The 17,020-nt window shown below is 58.6% G+C and overlaps 1 protein-coding gene across 1 annotated transcript; it reads right to left on the bottom strand.

Moving 5' to 3' along the window:
• Positions 1 to 1,128: 1,128 nt before the first annotated feature.
• On the bottom strand, positions 1,129 to 13,047 carry PRELP (proline and arginine rich end leucine rich repeat protein). Its single transcript, XM_054181584.1, has 3 exons — positions 12,741 to 13,047; positions 5,243 to 6,194; positions 1,129 to 3,440 (listed from the first exon to the last, which is right to left on the bottom strand). The coding sequence occupies exons 2-3, from the start codon at positions 6,177 to 6,179 to the stop codon at positions 3,262 to 3,264; spliced, it is 1,116 nt and encodes a 371-aa protein (XP_054037559.1). The 5' UTR covers positions 6,180 to 6,194; positions 12,741 to 13,047; the 3' UTR covers positions 1,129 to 3,261.
• Positions 13,048 to 17,020: the final 3,973 nt, after the last annotated feature.

Here is a 17,020-nt window from a genome sequence, read left to right as displayed (position 1 = left end):
GAGGGGTTTCCAGCCTTCCCCATGGCGGGGTGGGGGCTTCCCGCATCCGTGTGCAGAGAGAAGAAACGAACCCCCCCCGCGCCGCTCTGTTTTTGCGGTGCTCGGCTCCCCCAGGAGACAGGGCTGACTTGCCCGAGGAGGCAGCAAGTGAACGCACACCCGGGAGCGCATGATTCACAGCCCAATCACAAAATACGGAGATTTTCTTCTCCAGCACAAAAACATAAGGGGAACTCGCTGCCTTGTGCATGCTCTGCACACACAGACACACAGTCACACACACACACCGTCACACACACACACACACACCGTCACACACACGCATCCCCTCCTGCCGCCGCGCACGCTCCCGTGAGCGGCCCCACGCCGCAGCCCATGCGTTCGCACCCGCGCCCACGGCCGTCCTCCCTCTCCCCTCATGATTCACGTGGGGAGAGAGCAGCAGCAGCGAGAGGAGAGCTTTTTGAAGCTGCTAGCGATGGGCAGAAGAATCAAGGCGCTGCCTACACCCGTTCTGCTCGTGTGAAAAACAGGCGCGCACCCCGCACAACCGCAGCCCTGGGGATGGATCCAGGCTCATTGCTGGGGCTGGGAGAGATGCTTCCCACCCTGGCTGCCCCCACGCACGACCTGGAGCCCCTCAATGCTGCCCCCCGGGGCAAACTCACCCTGGGGACCTTTGTCCGGTTTCTCTGGGAGCACCAAGGTGATGCGGGGACAGCTGAGCCCGAGTTCACACAACCTGCCCCGACACGTGGCACACGCAGCCATCGGCTTCTCCCAGCCCCTTTGCAGGGATGATAATGCCCATCAGCTGCAGCCACGAACCTGGGAGCTGCAGCCAAAGTTGGCCTCTCTTAATTAGCAGAGATGCTTGTTAAGACAGGGTCTATAACCCTGTTGCTTTGATGTTGGTGCTGCTTGTGGGTCCAACCCAGCGTCAATTTGAGAGAGGGAACACACCACAAACGACCCCCAAGCCTGCCAGCCTCCTGCTGCCAGGACCCCCGGGATCTCCCAAGCTCCCACTGTTGGGAAAGTTGATCCCAACGGAGGAAATCTGGTCCTGAATGAAGCGGTGGCGGCTCCCACGCAGCGAGGAAGATGAGGATGGATGAGAGAGGCAGGTCCGACCGCGGCGCTGGGTCCCTTGTGAATCATTTTATTTTCACTGCTGCGGAGAGTAGGAGTGAAAATACCATTAAGTTGAAATCAGTCGAGAACTACATATGTCTCTAGATATATCTGTACAGTCTACCAGTATATATACACATTATATATAAATATATACATAGGGTCTCCGGGTTTAATGTTGAAACCTGTCGAACCCAATAAAGCCCACTGGAGGACAATTTGGAGAAGAGACTTGTATCATGAGAAAACACGCCGGAATTAGCACAGGGGTTTAATGAACCTTCTAGCGCTGGGAAGCAGGGAGCACCCAGCTCGCAGGGTCGCTGGAGTGTCCCCAGGCTGTGGGGAGCATCCCTGTCCCATTCCCAGGGAGCAGGACATGGTGCCCGTCCATGCCCATCTTGGAGAAGGTTCAGTTTTGGTGGCTGAAGGCAAAGGAGGTAATGGATGGTTTCTTTGGTTTATTGCTTTAATGCTTACTTCAGTTGAATTTTTATTTTTTTTATTTTTTTTTTCCTCTAATGCTCAACCTTAAATCTAAATCCTGAGAATCAGGAAGAATAAAAGAGTATAACCCCGCCTAAACCCGGACACCCTATATATGCAGGTACAGCTATCAAAGAGGGAAGCGATACATGTGAAAACAGGGAGAAGGGGGAATAAAAAACAGCTTTTCCAAAAAGACTAATTCTCTCCTTTTCTTTCCTTTTTTCTAAAAAAAACCAAAAACAACAAAACCAAACGCAAAACCAGTCATGTGTGTTTGGTTCAAGAAAGGAACAGAGAATAAAACTTCCAGGAGACGGGAGTCAAGGCAGGAGGGCAAGAGGGACTGTGAGAGCAGAGTGGAGATTTCACGGGTCAACCCAGCCCTGGGTTTACACCCACGTCAGCATCTGGCCCCTGGTACCTAAGTATGAGAGTGAGCGTCCTGCTGGCATCGCTACAAAGCAGCTGGCTCTGCTCTGCCCCCGGGGGGGTGTCTTATGCCCAGGGCCGGTCGGTGGCATCGCGGTCCCACAGGCTTTTGGTCCTGCGTGGGGGAGGGCAGGGTTTAGCTGGAAGCAGCAGAGTGCGGCCGATGCGCTGAGCCCCGCATCTCCGCAGCACGGGGCGGCGGGAGGATGCAGGATGCGGCACCCTGGACCGATGCTGCCGTGGGGAGCTGGGGAGGGGGGGAAACCTGGCAGGGGTGAGAGCTGGGGAGGGGGCTGGTCTTGCAAAGGAGGGTGCGCGGTGTGAGAGCTGGGGAGGGGGCTGGTCTCGCAAAGGAGGGTGCGCAGTGTCTTGCCGCGGGGAAGGTGCAACCCACCCAGGGCGCAGGAGAGCCCAGCTCCAGCTGCAGGGGCCGGACCCCCTCCCCGCTCCCTCCTGCCAAATTCACACCACCGCGAAGGAACGAGCCCCTCGGCCTCCAGAGCAATGCGGAGCCAAGGCCGAAGCCCCCCGGGAGGGCCCAGGCGGGAGGAGCGTGTCCCTCGCCCGGGGCCCCGGGACGTGGCTCTGGCCACGAGGTGTCGTTGCCGGTCCTGCCGGCCACCCTCCGCCCGCACGGATCCCGCTCCCCCGGCCGGCAGCACCCCGAGCCCCAGCCCGGGGCATCCCCGCTCCACCTCCATCACAGGGCATTTGTCCCCAGGGACATCGTGGACTCTCCCAGGGCAACGATACGACCCGAGTCCCGCAGCGAGGTGGCCCCTTGGGCTCCCTCATCAGCTCCATCCGGAGATGCCTTTGGCTTGGACCAAATCCAACCTCCCAAAACTCTGCCGGGTGGAAGGGGAGAGATGGAGCCGGCTCCAGGGCTGGCCTGGGTGAGGGCAGAGAAGGCAGAGCCCACAGGCAGGGAACAGGGGTGAGCATGGCAGCCACCCTGGGCTGATGCTGCGACCTGGATGGCTGCTGCGACGCGGTGCTGTCCTGCAGAGAGTGGTCCCCAAGGATGCCCATGCCACGCATGTCCACGGCGACCGCAGTGGGGGGAAAGGGGGAAAGGCAAGAGGGATGGAGGCGGGGTGTGAGGAGGGGGGAGAGGGAGGCAAAGAGGGTCCCACGCGTCAAACACTGAACGGGGGTCGAGTCTCTGTGCAAAGCCAAGTCCTGGGAGAGGCGCGTTGCCAGGCAGGGTTAGAAAACCACGGACTGCAGGAGGCGGAAGCACATCATGAGGTCCAAGGGGATGGGGGGTTTCAGGAGGTTCCCGTCCAGACGCAGGTACCGGAGCCGGGGCACGCTGTCCAGGTCGGAGGGGGAGAAGTCCTGGATGGACATCAGCGAGGTGGGGCAGATCTGCGTCCCATTGATTTCTGCAGGGAGGAGAGGAAAAGCGAGATGCAGGTTAGAGGAAAGGGAAGGCAAAGAGGGATGCTAGAGACCCCCCTCCCTGCCTGCCTGTTGAACCCCAAAACGTGATTGCTTTGCCACCAAGGGGGAGAATCCCCAGCCTCTCCCAGGAGATGGCACAGCCCCAGCGAGAGGAAAATCTTGCTTTTGTTCAGAAGTGAAGTAGGTCACGTTCAGCCAAAACACAGTGAGGGATGCAGTGTCATTTGAGAGAGAAGAGGGATTATTTCAAACGTGAAACCTGCCGAGCCAGCCCTAAGCCTTCAGAAAAAAAACATCAAGGAAACATGCTCCGGCACCGTTACGCTGAAGATAACGTCAATAACCGGCTCGTTGCTCGCTTCTGGATTTCCACGTGTTTCCCCCCACCCCAGGGCCTGAGTTACGGAAAATAAACCCAGGGATTCTCAGGGCCCAGGGCTCAGGACCCAACTCCAGGGACTGAAACCTTATAAGAAAGACAAGCTGGGACATGACATGCAGAGCCAGGTGTCCTCTCTCCATGGAAAGCCCTGGCAGGACCCGGGTACCAGTGTACATGAAGCCAGCAGCAGTCACCACCTCCACCCCAAGGTCCCCCTTGGCTCCACTTTGGTGTTGTTTAAATAAAACGTAGATTAACCGGCGTTTGAACCAGACATTCATCACTGCATCATTGTTCCCCGGGAACCAACTCTGGTGACCTCCTGAGAGAAGGGAGGTGGCTTTGTGAGGGTTTTGTCCCCGTCCCTGGCACTGTGTCCCACAACACTATTAGCAATTGCCTGCAAAGAGCATCTTTCTTGCTCGTCCCTTCCTGGCTCCCGTTCAGATTTTACACTAAAGCTGCGCTGTGATTTTACAGCCCCTCTTCGGCAGCAGATCGCTTTTGCGTATAAAGCCACACACTACCACTGCACAATCAACACTGCAGCGTGGAAGTCCTTGTGTTCCACCACTTGTGGGGACCAGCGTCCTGCCCGGCGGCTGCTTTACAGGTGAGTAATGCCCTGGGTGGGTCCTGCAGCCCCCATACGCCCCACCGCAACCAGAAATAGGAGAGCCCAGCGCACTTTTCCCGATGCGCATGGAGGGTCTCCGGCAGGAGCGCTGCCTTCTTGCTCCCGTGCAGGTAGCAAGGGGAGCAGGTTGCTGGACCTCTAATAGCAGAAACATCTGGGGTGTCCAGGAATGGGTCTCTGTCTTCTTCTTGAATGTGCTAGCTACGTTTACACATTTCACGGCCCAGCACCTCTCCCATGACATTGCGGTGCTTTGCCTGGAACGGTGTGAAACTGCCCCGGTTGGTTTGCCAAGGCAACCTCCATCACAGCCTTGTTCTCCCTGTTCCTTCCCCTGTGAGGCTCAGCTCGAGAGCTAAGCTGGGTTATTTCTAACCATCTTGACTGCGGATTTGGCATCTGTTCTTAAAATATGTGCGCAGACTCTCCTTTTTAAATATCCCTATTTCTGAGCCCTGCTGGGGAAGTAACTATTTAGATGGCAGGTGGCCCCAAAGAAGAGCTGCCCATGACAACGCACAAGAAAATCCCTGCAGCGCCAGGGGAAATTTAGCCCTGGCCCTCAGCTGCCACCCTTATCCTTGGGCCATTCTTCCCCTCGTGCAAATCCATCCCCCGTAGGGACTTGTTCACCTACAAAGAGCCCCCAGCTCCTCTCACCACCGCATCCCCCTTTGAAGAGCTCACATCCCACTGGGTGAAAAATGCCCTTTTTCAATGAAACGCTTGCCATCCCCAACCCCAGACCTCACAGCGCAACTCACTTTCGATGGAGTTGTTATTCAGGTAGAGGTGCTCCAGCTTGGGGCTGATGAAAGGGACGTTGGTGAGCTTGTTGTGGGCCAGGTGCAACACCAGCAAGTTGGTGAGGTTGAAGGAGTTCTTGGGCAGCCCCTTGTCAGAGATCTGGTTGTAGTTGAGCCGGATGAACGCCAGGTTGGGGAACTCCTTGAAGTAGTCACTGGGGATGTCTTCAATGTTGTTCCTGTCCAGAAAGAGCTGGTGGATGGCACTGGGCACCCCGGGGGGCATTTTCCTCAGGATGTTGTGGGCGAGGTTGAGTTGCATGAGGTTCTTGAGTCCCTTGAAGGTGTTTTTATTGAAGACCCCATCGCTTAGCTTGTTGTGGTGCAGGTCCAAGAGCACCAGGTTTTCCAGCTTGTTGAAGACCCCAGCAGGGATCTTGGAGATCTGGTTCCTGCTCAGACGCAGCTGCTCCAGGTTGGGTGGCAGGAAGGCAGGCACTTCCTTGAGCTGGTTCTTCTCCATGTAGAGGAAGATGAGGTTTTCCAGCTTCTCCAGGACCCTCCTGTCCACCTTCCGGATGCGATTGTTGTCTAGGTTGACCCATTTCAGCCCCGTGGCATTCCTGAAGGACTCCTCCGGGAGGTCGTCGATGAAGTTGTTCTGGAGGTAGAGGTAGTGGATGCGGGACGGGATGATGGGGACCTTCCGCAGGTTGCGGCTGTCACAGTAGAGGGCGGAGGGGAAGTCTGGGGGGCAGTAGCATTCTCGGGGACAGTCGGGGAAGATGGAAGGGGGGCCCGGTGGCAGGGGTGGGGGCAGCTCCGTGGGCTCGACGGGCTCGATGAACTCGGGAGGCGGGCGGGTGGGTTTCCGAGGAGGTTTCCTCCGCTGCCCGCTCACCTCCGAGATCAGCACAAGAACAAGTGGGAAAAGCAATCTGAAGGCCACCTTCATGGTCCAGATGTTTCCCTGAGGGAGGCAAGGAGGAGAGAATCGTTGGGAAGCGCCTGATTTAGGTACCATATCATCTCCCCCATCACCGCAGTCTCTGACAGGCAGGAATTTACCCCACATCCCTATCAGTAACCTGCTATTTTCTCTCCTTCCCCTTGGAAGTTATCTTTAAATCCAACCCCTCTCTAGAGCATGAGTCACTGAGATCCCCTCTCTCTGGCTCAGCTTTATGCCATGAGGGAGATTGTGTTGTGTTTTTTTTTTTTTAATTTGGCTTGGGGTTTTTTCGCACACCACCCCCAGCACTGCCTGACAGAGCCTGCCCCCCCCCGCCCCGGGTACCCCAATATCCCCGTGGCCTGTCCCCAGAGGACGGATTGCCCCTTCAGAAGCCTTGATGGATTAGGCTTAATTTTGCACTTGAGCCAAAAAATCAATGATTCGGGAGCAAATTGTCTGAGCAACGGTATCAGGAGGCCAGCAGCAGTTAGCGGGGCAGAAAAGATGGATGGTCCTGTGCTTCAGGGACAAGGCTTTAATGCAGGACAGCCCATTTTCAAGGCTGCGTGATAAAAAGGCCATTTGCAAGATTACGCATGGGCAATACCGAAGGCGTTTGGCTATACAGCTCCCTGTGCTGCCCAAATAACCAATCCATCACCTCCAGTCCCACTGGGGGGTGCTGGGCTCGACTGGTTATTTGGGGAGAGTCCCAGTAGAAGTGGGAGATCTGGAGGGATCTGGTGAGGTTTCTGCTGGCCACTAGCCAGTTTTCTCCCGTACGCCAGCCCAACACCTTACACATACCACCTCTGCCTCTTCCCTGGGTCGTTATCAAACCCACGGAGGTTGCCTGTCCCATCTCTGCCCTCTCTGCCTGCTCTCTGGAACAGCACGAATGGTCCCTGCAAGCCTGTTGCTGGTGGCTCTCCAGCTGATGCCTTGGAGGATGGAGGGATCCAGCTTGCTGCAGACGAGCTCCCCAGAAAGCCCCTTGCAGAAGGTGCTTTGGATGCTCCGACACTCCCCGGGGCCAGCTGGAGCAGACCAGGCTGTGGGCTTCCTGGGCAGGCAGCAGATACCTCGGGGTGTTCGCCAGGCTTTTCCCAGCGGCATTTGTCACCCCAGCGGGAACAGAGCTGAGCTGGATGCACGGCGAGGCAGATGGAGGAGCTCGGCAGAGGCAGGGTGGGAAAGAGAATCAAGTGAAATGAGACTGGGAGAACGCTGGGAAGGAAGATGAAGAGACTCAGAGGAAGGTGGATCTCCTGGGGAAAGGCAGCATCTGCCGTGGGAGCCCGTGCAGCCGGGATGGGAGCGTTGGTGATGCTGGAGAGAAATCAGGCTCTCTGGGCTCATTGCTCTCTCCCATGCAACACGACGGAGCTGAGCTGGCTTCTTGCTGGTGCACAGAGCTGCTGTCGTGCCTGGGGGGGTCACTGGCAATGTGGGCACAGCCAGCCCCCCTCAGATGCCCGGTGGGAGCTCCAAACAGGCAGGGCTGTGCCGGGCACATCGCCTTTGCCTTTGGGCAGCAGCAGGGAAACGTCCCCAGCCCTCATGAGACCAGCAAGCAGCAAGGAACAACACTGCTGGGGTAGCCCCTGCCACACCGACCCCCTTTTTGGTTACAGCTTCCCACCGGGTCCGCATCCCACCCAGGGATGCCTTCAGGGCCCCTGGATGGGCCACTGCTCCCAGTCCGCATCCCACCCAGGGATGCCTTTAGAGCCCCTGAATGGGCCACTGCTCCCAGCGCCTCGCCAGCCCGGCTCCCTTTGAAGCGATGCCACGCATTCCTGGGGCTCCGAGTAATTGACTTTCTGCAAGAAAAGATCCTGTTCTCAGCCCCCCCTCTCCAGGCCCAGCCTCTTACTTTCCTTTTTGTCTCGCTCTGCTCCCATCTGGCTCTGTTTAACCCTACAAGCCTCACATGCCTGCTGTTTTCAATCAGAGCTCTGGCATCTCGCTGGGGGGAAGGGAGGAACAGGGGGGGAAGAGCAATGGGGCCCGAATGCTGCCAGATATTCAGCTCAGCAGTGCTGCAGCAAGTCCCCTTTGGGGATGTACGTGCGTGCTTCTGTGCTGCAAGAGCTCAGATTCAACGGCGGGCTGCAGAGGACGGACAAATTCGTGACAGGGAGCTGCTCTACGTGCAGTCCCCTCCCTGGCCCTGCAGCACCCCTCTCCTTTCCCACTTTCCCAGCCACATCCCTCCTTGCACGTGGCTCTCCTCCCCCCACCTTGTCCCAGACCTTTCCACGGGATTTTTGCCTCCGCTCCAAAAACTCAGACCTGGATTTTAACACCCACAATGCCCGGGGGAGCAGCAGGGGCTGAGGTCTGCTTTTGGCCCGTTGTAGAGGGGAGGAGGCAGCTGAGACATGATATTCCAGCCAGTACATGCTGCGATCCGGGCGTTTGGCTCCCTCCGCTTGAAGGGCGATGCTCAGCTCGGGCCACCCAGCAGCCGCCCTGGGCAATGTCACAGGGAGGGTGGAGACCACGGCAGAGCTGCCACCCTGTTGGTCTCAGGAGCTGGCCGAGCTCTCGGCCCTTCCAGGAACACATTGCGCCGTCCCCTCCGCATGAGGCTTTGACGCTGCAGATGTTTAGGGACTCGGCATATAGCAGAAATAGTCAGCGAGCCAGAAATTCAGGCTGGAGGGCGGCAGCATCATGTGGCATTTGTCAGCACAGAAGGAAAGTGTCAGGAGGCAGATGCAGCCCCTTTTATCCGCTGTACCACCTGCAACCCGCTGCCACATCCCCGTGGGGACTGTCACAGCCCCTCTGCCCATCGCAGCCGGGCTGGTGGCGTTGCCACCATCCTTCTTTGCTGCCGGTCCCCCCCAGCCTCTCCCTGCAGCTCTCCAGCCTGCTCGGGGAAAGCAGGACCCGCTTCCAAACAATCTGCAGGAAACCAGCTCACAGCCAGCGGTCCCCCCAACAGCCCTGCGTCCAGAATAAGGGGGATGCAACAACCCTGAGGCCACCGCACGCTTTACGATTGCCTCCAACACGCTGGAAGGTTCAAAGCCAGCTCTGCCTGGACCCGACACAGTCGGCAGTCTGTTCTCCATCCAGTTTCATGCAGTTGAATTTACTGGCGTGAACGCAAGAAGGCAGATTTCAAAACCCCACACCCTCATTCTCCATGAGCCCCGGCTGCCGAATCCGCGGCCAGAGCCTGCTCCGCAAATACTCCACTCGACCTTTCCTACCACTCCCCGACGGAAGGGACAGCTCGGATCCCGGGTACCCACAAAGAATCCATGCAACTGGAATAAAGTTAAATCATGAAGCAACGAATGCATTCAGGAAACCAACTGCCTGGTGTGGAGAAAAGGCTCGATCATGGACAAAAATGGTTCTGACACCTCCTGGGCTGAGCAGCTTGGCCTGGGGGCAAGACCAAGGCACCCAACAGATGCCAGCCCAAGGTTTTTCCCAGAAAGAGGCAGCTGCTCCCTCGGTCATCCCATTACAGTTGACAAAAATTCGGCACAACAGCTGGAAATTCCAGCCCCAAATGCCACTGGTGTTTGATTTCCACATAGTTTATCTACTCTGCGTCTCGCTCGCCCACAGCTCCCAAGCGCTGCTCGCTGCCAGCCCCGCCACTGGTGCCAAGGGCAGGCAAAAATCGCAACCTCCGGGGCAAGAGCGAGCTATGTAAAGGTCACGGGGGGATTTGTCACGGGCAGAAGTCCCAGCCCTCTCCCTTGGGGTGCCTCCTGCCCTCCCCGCCTCCCCTCGCAGCAGTTCGACGTGCAGAGAGCAGCAGCTGGCTCTGGGTAGCTATCACCGATCCATCGGGGACCCCTGCTCCTCCGGAGGGCCTGGGAGGGATAAAGGGAGCTTTTAACTTTGGGAGGAGGGGGGAAAGACTAGACGGCTGGACCAGGGATCCTTTCCAGCCTGTTGCCCGTAACCCTGCTAGCTCCCTTCACGCCTTTCCTGCTGGGACCCACAATTCCCATCATCCCTGCAGCCCCCAGGCTGGAAAAATGCTCCCACCCAGCCTGGGAACCTGCGTGTTGGAGCAGAACAGGGAGGGCAAGCTAAAAATAACCCAAAGGAGCCAGCAAAGCTCCCTCATCGGCTTCCCTCCGCGTCCAACAGCTGGTTCGTGTCTCTGCGAGAGTCTGGGTCTGATCAGCTGTAACCAAAACAGGGAGCTCTTTATCCAGCGGCGCTGGAGAGCTGGGAATGGTGGAAGAGGGCTAAACACAGCGCAAGCCTGTCCTCCGAGGGGAGGGCAGACACGCTGTCACCCAGGCATCCCCAGGATCCCCTGGGGAGCACAGCCCTGATGCAACGACCTGCTCTTCTCGCCCTTTCCCGGCGCTTTCCCAGGGAGAAACGGAGCCGTGGGCAGCCGCAGGGGCTCAGCCCCCCGCCGCGGCTCTTCCTGCGGGGACAGAGCTGTGTCCACCCAGGGGATGGGTGGCTCAGGAGACCCTGCCAGAGAGCAGCTCGGATACGCTCCCGGGCTCTCAAGCAACATTTTTGGGCTCAGCCCTAGGGCTGCAAGACACGGGGATGGCAATGCACGGCTCCCGCGCATCCCTCTGCGTACCAGGAGCGTTTCCTCACTGTACCACAGTCACCAGACTCGTTGCGAAAGGCTCATTGTGTTCTCTGCTCCCTCCAGCAACCTCCTCCCGCAGCAGGGCCCGTGGGAAGACAGCCCTGGCAGAGAACACCTTTCTGCTGCCTTCTCCATGTCAGCAATTCCTCCCTCCTCCTCCTCCTTCCTTGCTGCATGTCCCGACCCTTCCCGGGGCTGCTCCCGGCACAGCCCGCCCGCAGATCCCTCTGCCACACACAGTGGAACTGGCTGGACACAGACAAAAGAAAACCATGGGAGAAAATGTTGCCAAAGCGACCACAGCCTGGCCCCCGAGCCTGCCCCCCACGCACACCCCGCTCCCCTCCAAGTGGATTCCTCGCCCTGGTCCCCCCACCTCTGCTTCCTCCGAGGCTGGGAAACCGCTCTGACGCCTTATCAGCTGCCACTGCCTCATCCTTCCCCTCCAGCCGCTTCCCCAGGGCAGAGGAAACCTCCCACAGCTGCACTTTTATCTCTTCCCAGGTGAAAACACTCAGCCCCTCATCCCCCCCCTTCTCCGGGGGAGCAGGGACACCCAACACCCGGCGTTTCTGGCTCAGCTCGGCGCTGCCTGTCCCGGGCTGGCCGAGGAAAGGGAGCAGCTCACGGGATGCCCTCAGCCAAGCACCACATAAGGCAGGCCCATGGTCACAGGCTCCCAGGAAAGTTTCCAAGCCCTCACATGCGACATGCTTTGCGTTCAGCTGCCAAGGGGATCATTTCCCACTTTCTACCCTGTAGCTGCTTTTTCCTAAAACTCTCAAACAAGTGGGGAAGGGCAGGTTTGGATGAGTCGCTTCCATGCGACAAAACCCTTTCCCCAGGACTTCAGCGAAAATCGCTGCCCTGGTGCTTCCTCCCATCGTCTCCTGCCGCTGCCGGAGCGGAGACAAAGAGCCGGGACCCCCACGGCAGCTCTCCCCATGGCGGGGTGTGGGGAGGGGGCTGCACCTCTCCGCCTGCCTGCAGCAGAACGGGCTCAAATCTCCGCGATCGAGGCAGCAAAAGTGGCGTCACACATTCTGGGAATGGTCTATACGGTCCAGGCAGGCGAGAAGGGTTTTACCACCTACATTTTGGGCGGAAAAGCAGCTTGCTGAAAAGTGCCCCTGAAGCACCGAGGTGCTGTTTGGCTGCTCTCTCCCACCTCGCTCTCAAAGCAGCGCGATGCTGGTCCCCTCCGCAGGGCAGGGAAAATCCCGGTCCCTGCTCTGGCATGGGGGCGAGGGGCTGCGCATAGCCCCCATCCCACGGGAGCAGCCTCCCCCCAGCCCTTTCCCCAGCCCTTCTACGGATCCAGCTGCAAACTGGGAGCCTGTGCTCCGCGCGGGGAAGTCACGGTGACCCGATGCTACCGGAGGCTCCCGGGTAGCAGTCCTGGCTCCGGAGGTGTCGGCTCCCCCCTCAGCCTCCCCCGCTCCTTGCACAATTTCCCTGCTGCTTTCCAAGGCAAGGGACTAGCCTGGGCATGGCTTGGGATGTGCAGCCCCCCCAGGACCCCCAGCTCTGCCTCCCTGGCTGTAGAGCCAGAGCCAAGCATGCGTGGGGTTGTGAGCGTGTGAGAGCACAGATCGGGGAGGGGGGGGACGGACACAAGGGGGTCCTCACTCTCCCCCGCAGAAAGCGCCTGGCAGCAGCTGCAACGCTATCACAGACGAGACTTTCCTCTGAGTTTGCAGCGTCCCCCCCCACTCCAGCCCACCCTGCCCCGTGCCGAGAAAAACTCTTGCAACAAGAGGAAAAGAAAGGAACAAAGACTCCAGCTGCTGAAGAACAGAAAAACCAAGAGGAGAGGCGGGGGGGGAAGAGGAAGGAAGAGCAGATGCTGCTTTGCATGTCAGAGAGGCTGGAGAGGGCAGGAGCATCGTGGACCAGTTCAGCGCCCTGGGTTGGAGGGTCAGGCAAGGCGAGAAGAGCCTGGGGGGAAGCACCTGCCCACAGCTTACCTGTGTGCACCTCTCCCTCCTCCTGCCTCTTATTAATCCCCAAGACAAGTTTCTCTCTGGCTGTCTCCCTCCTCCTCCTCCTCCTCCTCCTCCACCTCCTCCTCCTCCTCTCGGTTTCTCCACGAGCGAGCCTCGGCCGAGCGCGGGGGTTTTGTTCCCGGGAGCCGCTGGCCCAGGGTGGGTGGGAGCGCGGGAGGCGGAGGGCTGGGACGGAGGCACGATGACAACAATAACGTCTTTATCTGGCAGCCAAGCGCTGCGGGCTCCGCCGCGCACACATGGCCTGCCTGCCGGAGGGCTGGCGTTTAATCACAATTCCTTCTGCTGCGGAGGCTGCTCGGAGCCCGTGTTTAAAAACAAGGCTAATTAATAATTTAAATAAGCCCTTCCCTTGCCACGGCCCCTGTTTTCCCGGAGCGCGTGTCTGGGACGGCGCTTTGCAGCGAGATGGCTGAGTCTCAACGGAGGTGCAGAGCACGGGGGCTCGGCGGGTGTCACCTGCCAGCCTGTCCCCAGGGCTGTCCCACCCGGGTCCCCCACCTGCACAGGGTGACTTCCAGCTGTCCCCTGTCCCTGCTGAAGGGAGCCAGCCCTGTGCCGGGGTCTCTGCTCCTGCCTGGCAGATGGCACCCCGCAAAACATGATGCAGGGTTCATTCGCTCCCAGCTGGTGATAAGCTTTAATTTAAATCCTGATGGCACTTACTAAAGAGAAGGGAAGGGAGCCGTGACGGTGCTGTGCAGACATGGGCATGGAGCCTCGGACAGGTCCTGGGCTGGAAAACTGCTGTGTACCGAGGGGACACGGCCCTTGGACCCCTGGGGCACCCCACGTTCGTGGACGCTCAGGGGGGACATTTCTGCTCCAAGGAGCTCAGAGGCAGCCTGGGACCTGTTGCATATTCACAGGTCTCAGACACAGCCCAGGTGTGGGCGAGGAGTCCCTGGGGTCACAGTGGCCATGAGGATCTCCCTCCTACGGACATCCCTGTCCCAGGCATCTCTGGGATGTGGGATTCGGGGGGCAGGGGGTCCTCTCCCTCCCCGTGAGCAGTTCTCTCTCCAACCAAGCCGATCTGCAGCAGGGGGCCAGGAAACCTGAGCTGCTTTGGCTTATTGAAAACCCATTCCAAACCCTACCGGAGGCTGGCAGCCATCCCAGGAGGGTACAATCCTGCACCTCCACACCCAGGTGACGGTGGCTACCAACAGCAGGTTCAAACAGCCAAAATCAGAGCCTTCCCAAAAGTTCCCACCCACTGGACTTCCCCATTTTGACCTGGGCTCCCTGCAACCCTTAAATACATTCATGCCCGACGCAGGCCCCTTCCCCTTACCCCAAAACCAGAGTATTGCTGGTGATTGCTGCTCACTGACTGCCGGGAGCGGGATGGTCCGAGGGCACAGCCCTCGTCCTGCAGCGAGCTGGGGCATCGGATGCCTAAAAACCAGCAGGTAGCTCGAGTGCAAGCCAGGAAAAGGAACGAAGAACAACCACATTGGTATTTCACATCCCTTAAACAAAGGGTTGAGACAGAGACATGTGTTTGCCAGCTGGAGAAGGATCAGAATCAATAAGGAAGGAATATGCTGTTTGGAGATTCATGCCAATTGCTTAAAAAACTAGTCAAAAGTCCCTAAATCCATAGGGACATGTTTCGTGGGTTGTTTTTTTTCTGCTACCTAACAGACACACAGCTGGGCACTGAAAGGGGGAAACTGAGGCACCGAATGGGGCAATTGCTTGCACAAAAGCCACCCTGCAATGCCAGGCAGGGAAAGGTTTCATACCCTAGACCTTATCCACCACGCTTGCCTGACCCATGGAGCTGCTAACACAGCTCCCATTGCAGGGAGGCACGAAAACCTTCAGCGAATCGGGTGAGTATAAATTTTGCTCTCAGCCAAGGGACTTTGTTTGTTGAGTTTTCTTCCTGCAGGAATTTCTTCCAGCGTCCAAGTTTGGAAATCCACCTTCAAAGACGTCCTTTTTAATTTTTAAGACGCAACAGGCTGCAGCCTTGGACGTGGCTCTGGGCACCGCGCACTCGGTTTATTCTACGTCCGGAGCAGAATCTGGCCCCGCTCTTGCAGGTGAAGGGGATGATGGAGGGTGGCCATGGAGCAAAACTGCTCTCAAGGCTCTTGTTGGCTTGGGGAGATCCCAGTTTGAGTGCCCCTGCTGTGGGCTAGCAGCATCCCAGCCATCCCTGGTCCCGCATCCCTTTGGTTTATCCCCTTTCCCAGCCACGGCCCGTTTGTTCTGCAGAGGTTTGTAACAGAAATACCGCTTTGGTCTGGCGGAGGTAGGAGAGGAAATGTTTGAGCGTGAAAGCACCGGGAGACAGCCAGGGCTGCGAGAACGGCCTGTCTCGAGCAAGGGCAACACGAGGGACAGCCGTCGAGTGGGTAAACACGGAGGAATGTGGTCCCCAGCGAGCCTGGCGGCTGCATCCCACCAGCCCATCAGGCACAGTGAGGTTTCGGCACCCGGCCATGCCCCGGTCACTCCAGCCATCCCAGCAAGGAGTCGATGGCAGCTGTGCAGCCACCCCTAATGAGGAAACACAGACAAGAGGCAGCAGAAGTTTTAAGGGGGGGACGCGAGCCAAAAAAACCCCATTATAGCCAGTGGCTCCCTCGTCTCCAGCTGGGAAATGTAATAGCAAGCACCTGCATCCCTCATCCTCTTCATCCTCCCTCATCCATGCCGGCCAGACTCCTCGTGCACCGCATCATGGTGCTCATCCGTGCGAGTGGCTCGTATCAGTTAAAATAAGCATCCCCTTCCCCCCGCAGAAGGTCCCACCCTGAACCTCATCATGTTGATCTCCATCAGCGCAGCCTCCCCGGCCTTTCGCAGCTCAGGCTACCACAGCGTCTCCATTTCCCCCTGGCCGGGGGACAACGCGGAGGGGCCAGCCCTGGGGGACATCACAGCACGCCGAGAGCTGGCGGTCCCAGCCCCAGGGGTTTGAAGAAGGGGAATTTTGCAGAGCAAAGCAGTGCCGGAGGCTTCTCACACACGGCTGAGCAAAGGGCTGTCCTAAACCCGGGCTCGCCTTCCCCACACCACAGCCTGGGCTCCTCAGGAATAGCAGCTTAAAATGTTTATTTGGCCAAAGGGAGATGCTTATTCTCTATGTTATCCCAGCATCAGCCGCCCCGTCCCAAGCCGAGCCTCCGCTGTGCTCGGTGCTGTACAAACACACATGATTTATGGCGCAGCGGTTCTTTCTGACGGCCAGATCTTAAAACTCCCTTTGGAGAGCTAAAAAATTTAATTTCAGAAAGCGGGGGGGGGGCGGGGGCACGGGGGGGGAAAGCAGCAGGAAACCTGAGATGCCCCTGCGGCCACTTGGTCAGAGCAGCGTGTGCTCGATGCAAAACGTCACATCTCAGGCTTTCGGCAGCAAAGCCTCGCAAGCCAGCCGTGCTCTCCATCTTCAGCCATGGGGACACTGAGCAGGGACAAGGGGAGCCCAGAGGTCCCCCCAAGACGGTGGCTGGTGGTTTGGGATGGACCCATTCCCCCGGGACCGTGGTGGGAGGGTGTTGCACTGCCCTTCAGGGGAGCCATGGCTGTCCCCGGGCTCCGCGTGCCTCCCCACCGCAGGGTGTTGCCACTGGTGATGGGTGGCCACCAGCCTGGAAAATTAAACTCAGCTTCCCCCAAACCTCGCCGGGAGCTGGGGACGGGCTCCTTCTTGTCCCGGCCCCGGGCTGCAGCCCCCTCCTCCCCGGGGGGAGCACACAGCAGCCTCCGCACGCAAGAGCCAGGGAGCTGGGAGAGCGTCACCATGAGCCCGGGAGAAACACTTGGCTCCGAGCAAAGCGCTGGAGGGGGAAGTGAGCGAAGGGGAAAAGTATGTTGCTGTGTAATGCATGGATCCCACTCTCATGTTGCTGCGATGCTGCATGATGTGCTTCCTCCCCCCCGAGACAGCGTGTGGGGCAGGGGCAGAGCGTGCCTGCTCCATGCCCACGTTTCCACCTCCAGCAAACATCTGGGAACGTGCTCCCTGAGTGTGGCTGCCGAGGGGACACGAGGAAGGTGCTTGAAGCCCCCCTTGACCAAAGCAGACCCCAGCCCAAAGCACTCCAGAGGCACGAGGACCTGTGGGTTCGGGTCGGTGCTTGGCCGTGGAGGGATTTTGTGTCACTTTTGTCACCCCGGCACAGGGATCCCAGAACACAGCAAGGGAGGGAGGCGAGCGGATGAGGATGAGGTGCCCTGCATCCCTTGACCCTTCTTTCCAAGCGTGGCCTGGCCTCTCCATC

Source organism: Rissa tridactyla, chromosome 21 (genome assembly GCF_028500815.1).
Source record: "Rissa tridactyla isolate bRisTri1 chromosome 21, bRisTri1.patW.cur.20221130, whole genome shotgun sequence".
NCBI classification, from domain to species: Eukaryota; Metazoa; Chordata; class Aves; order Charadriiformes; family Laridae; genus Rissa; species Rissa tridactyla.
Note: the sequence above shows the minus strand (reverse complement) of the source record. Positions and strands in the feature narration are given on the sequence as shown.

What these genes read in the sequence shown, in the direction of transcription:
- PRELP (XM_054181584.1), bottom strand. Translation starts at nt 6,179, where the DNA reads ATGAAGGTGGCCTTCAGATTGCTTTTCCCACTTGTTCTTGTGCTGATC. An exon ending in GAATAACAACTCCATCGAAA is followed by an intron (nt 3,441 to 5,242) that starts GTGAGTTGCGCT and finishes TCCTCCCTGCAG; the next exon opens with AAATCAATGGGACGCAGATC.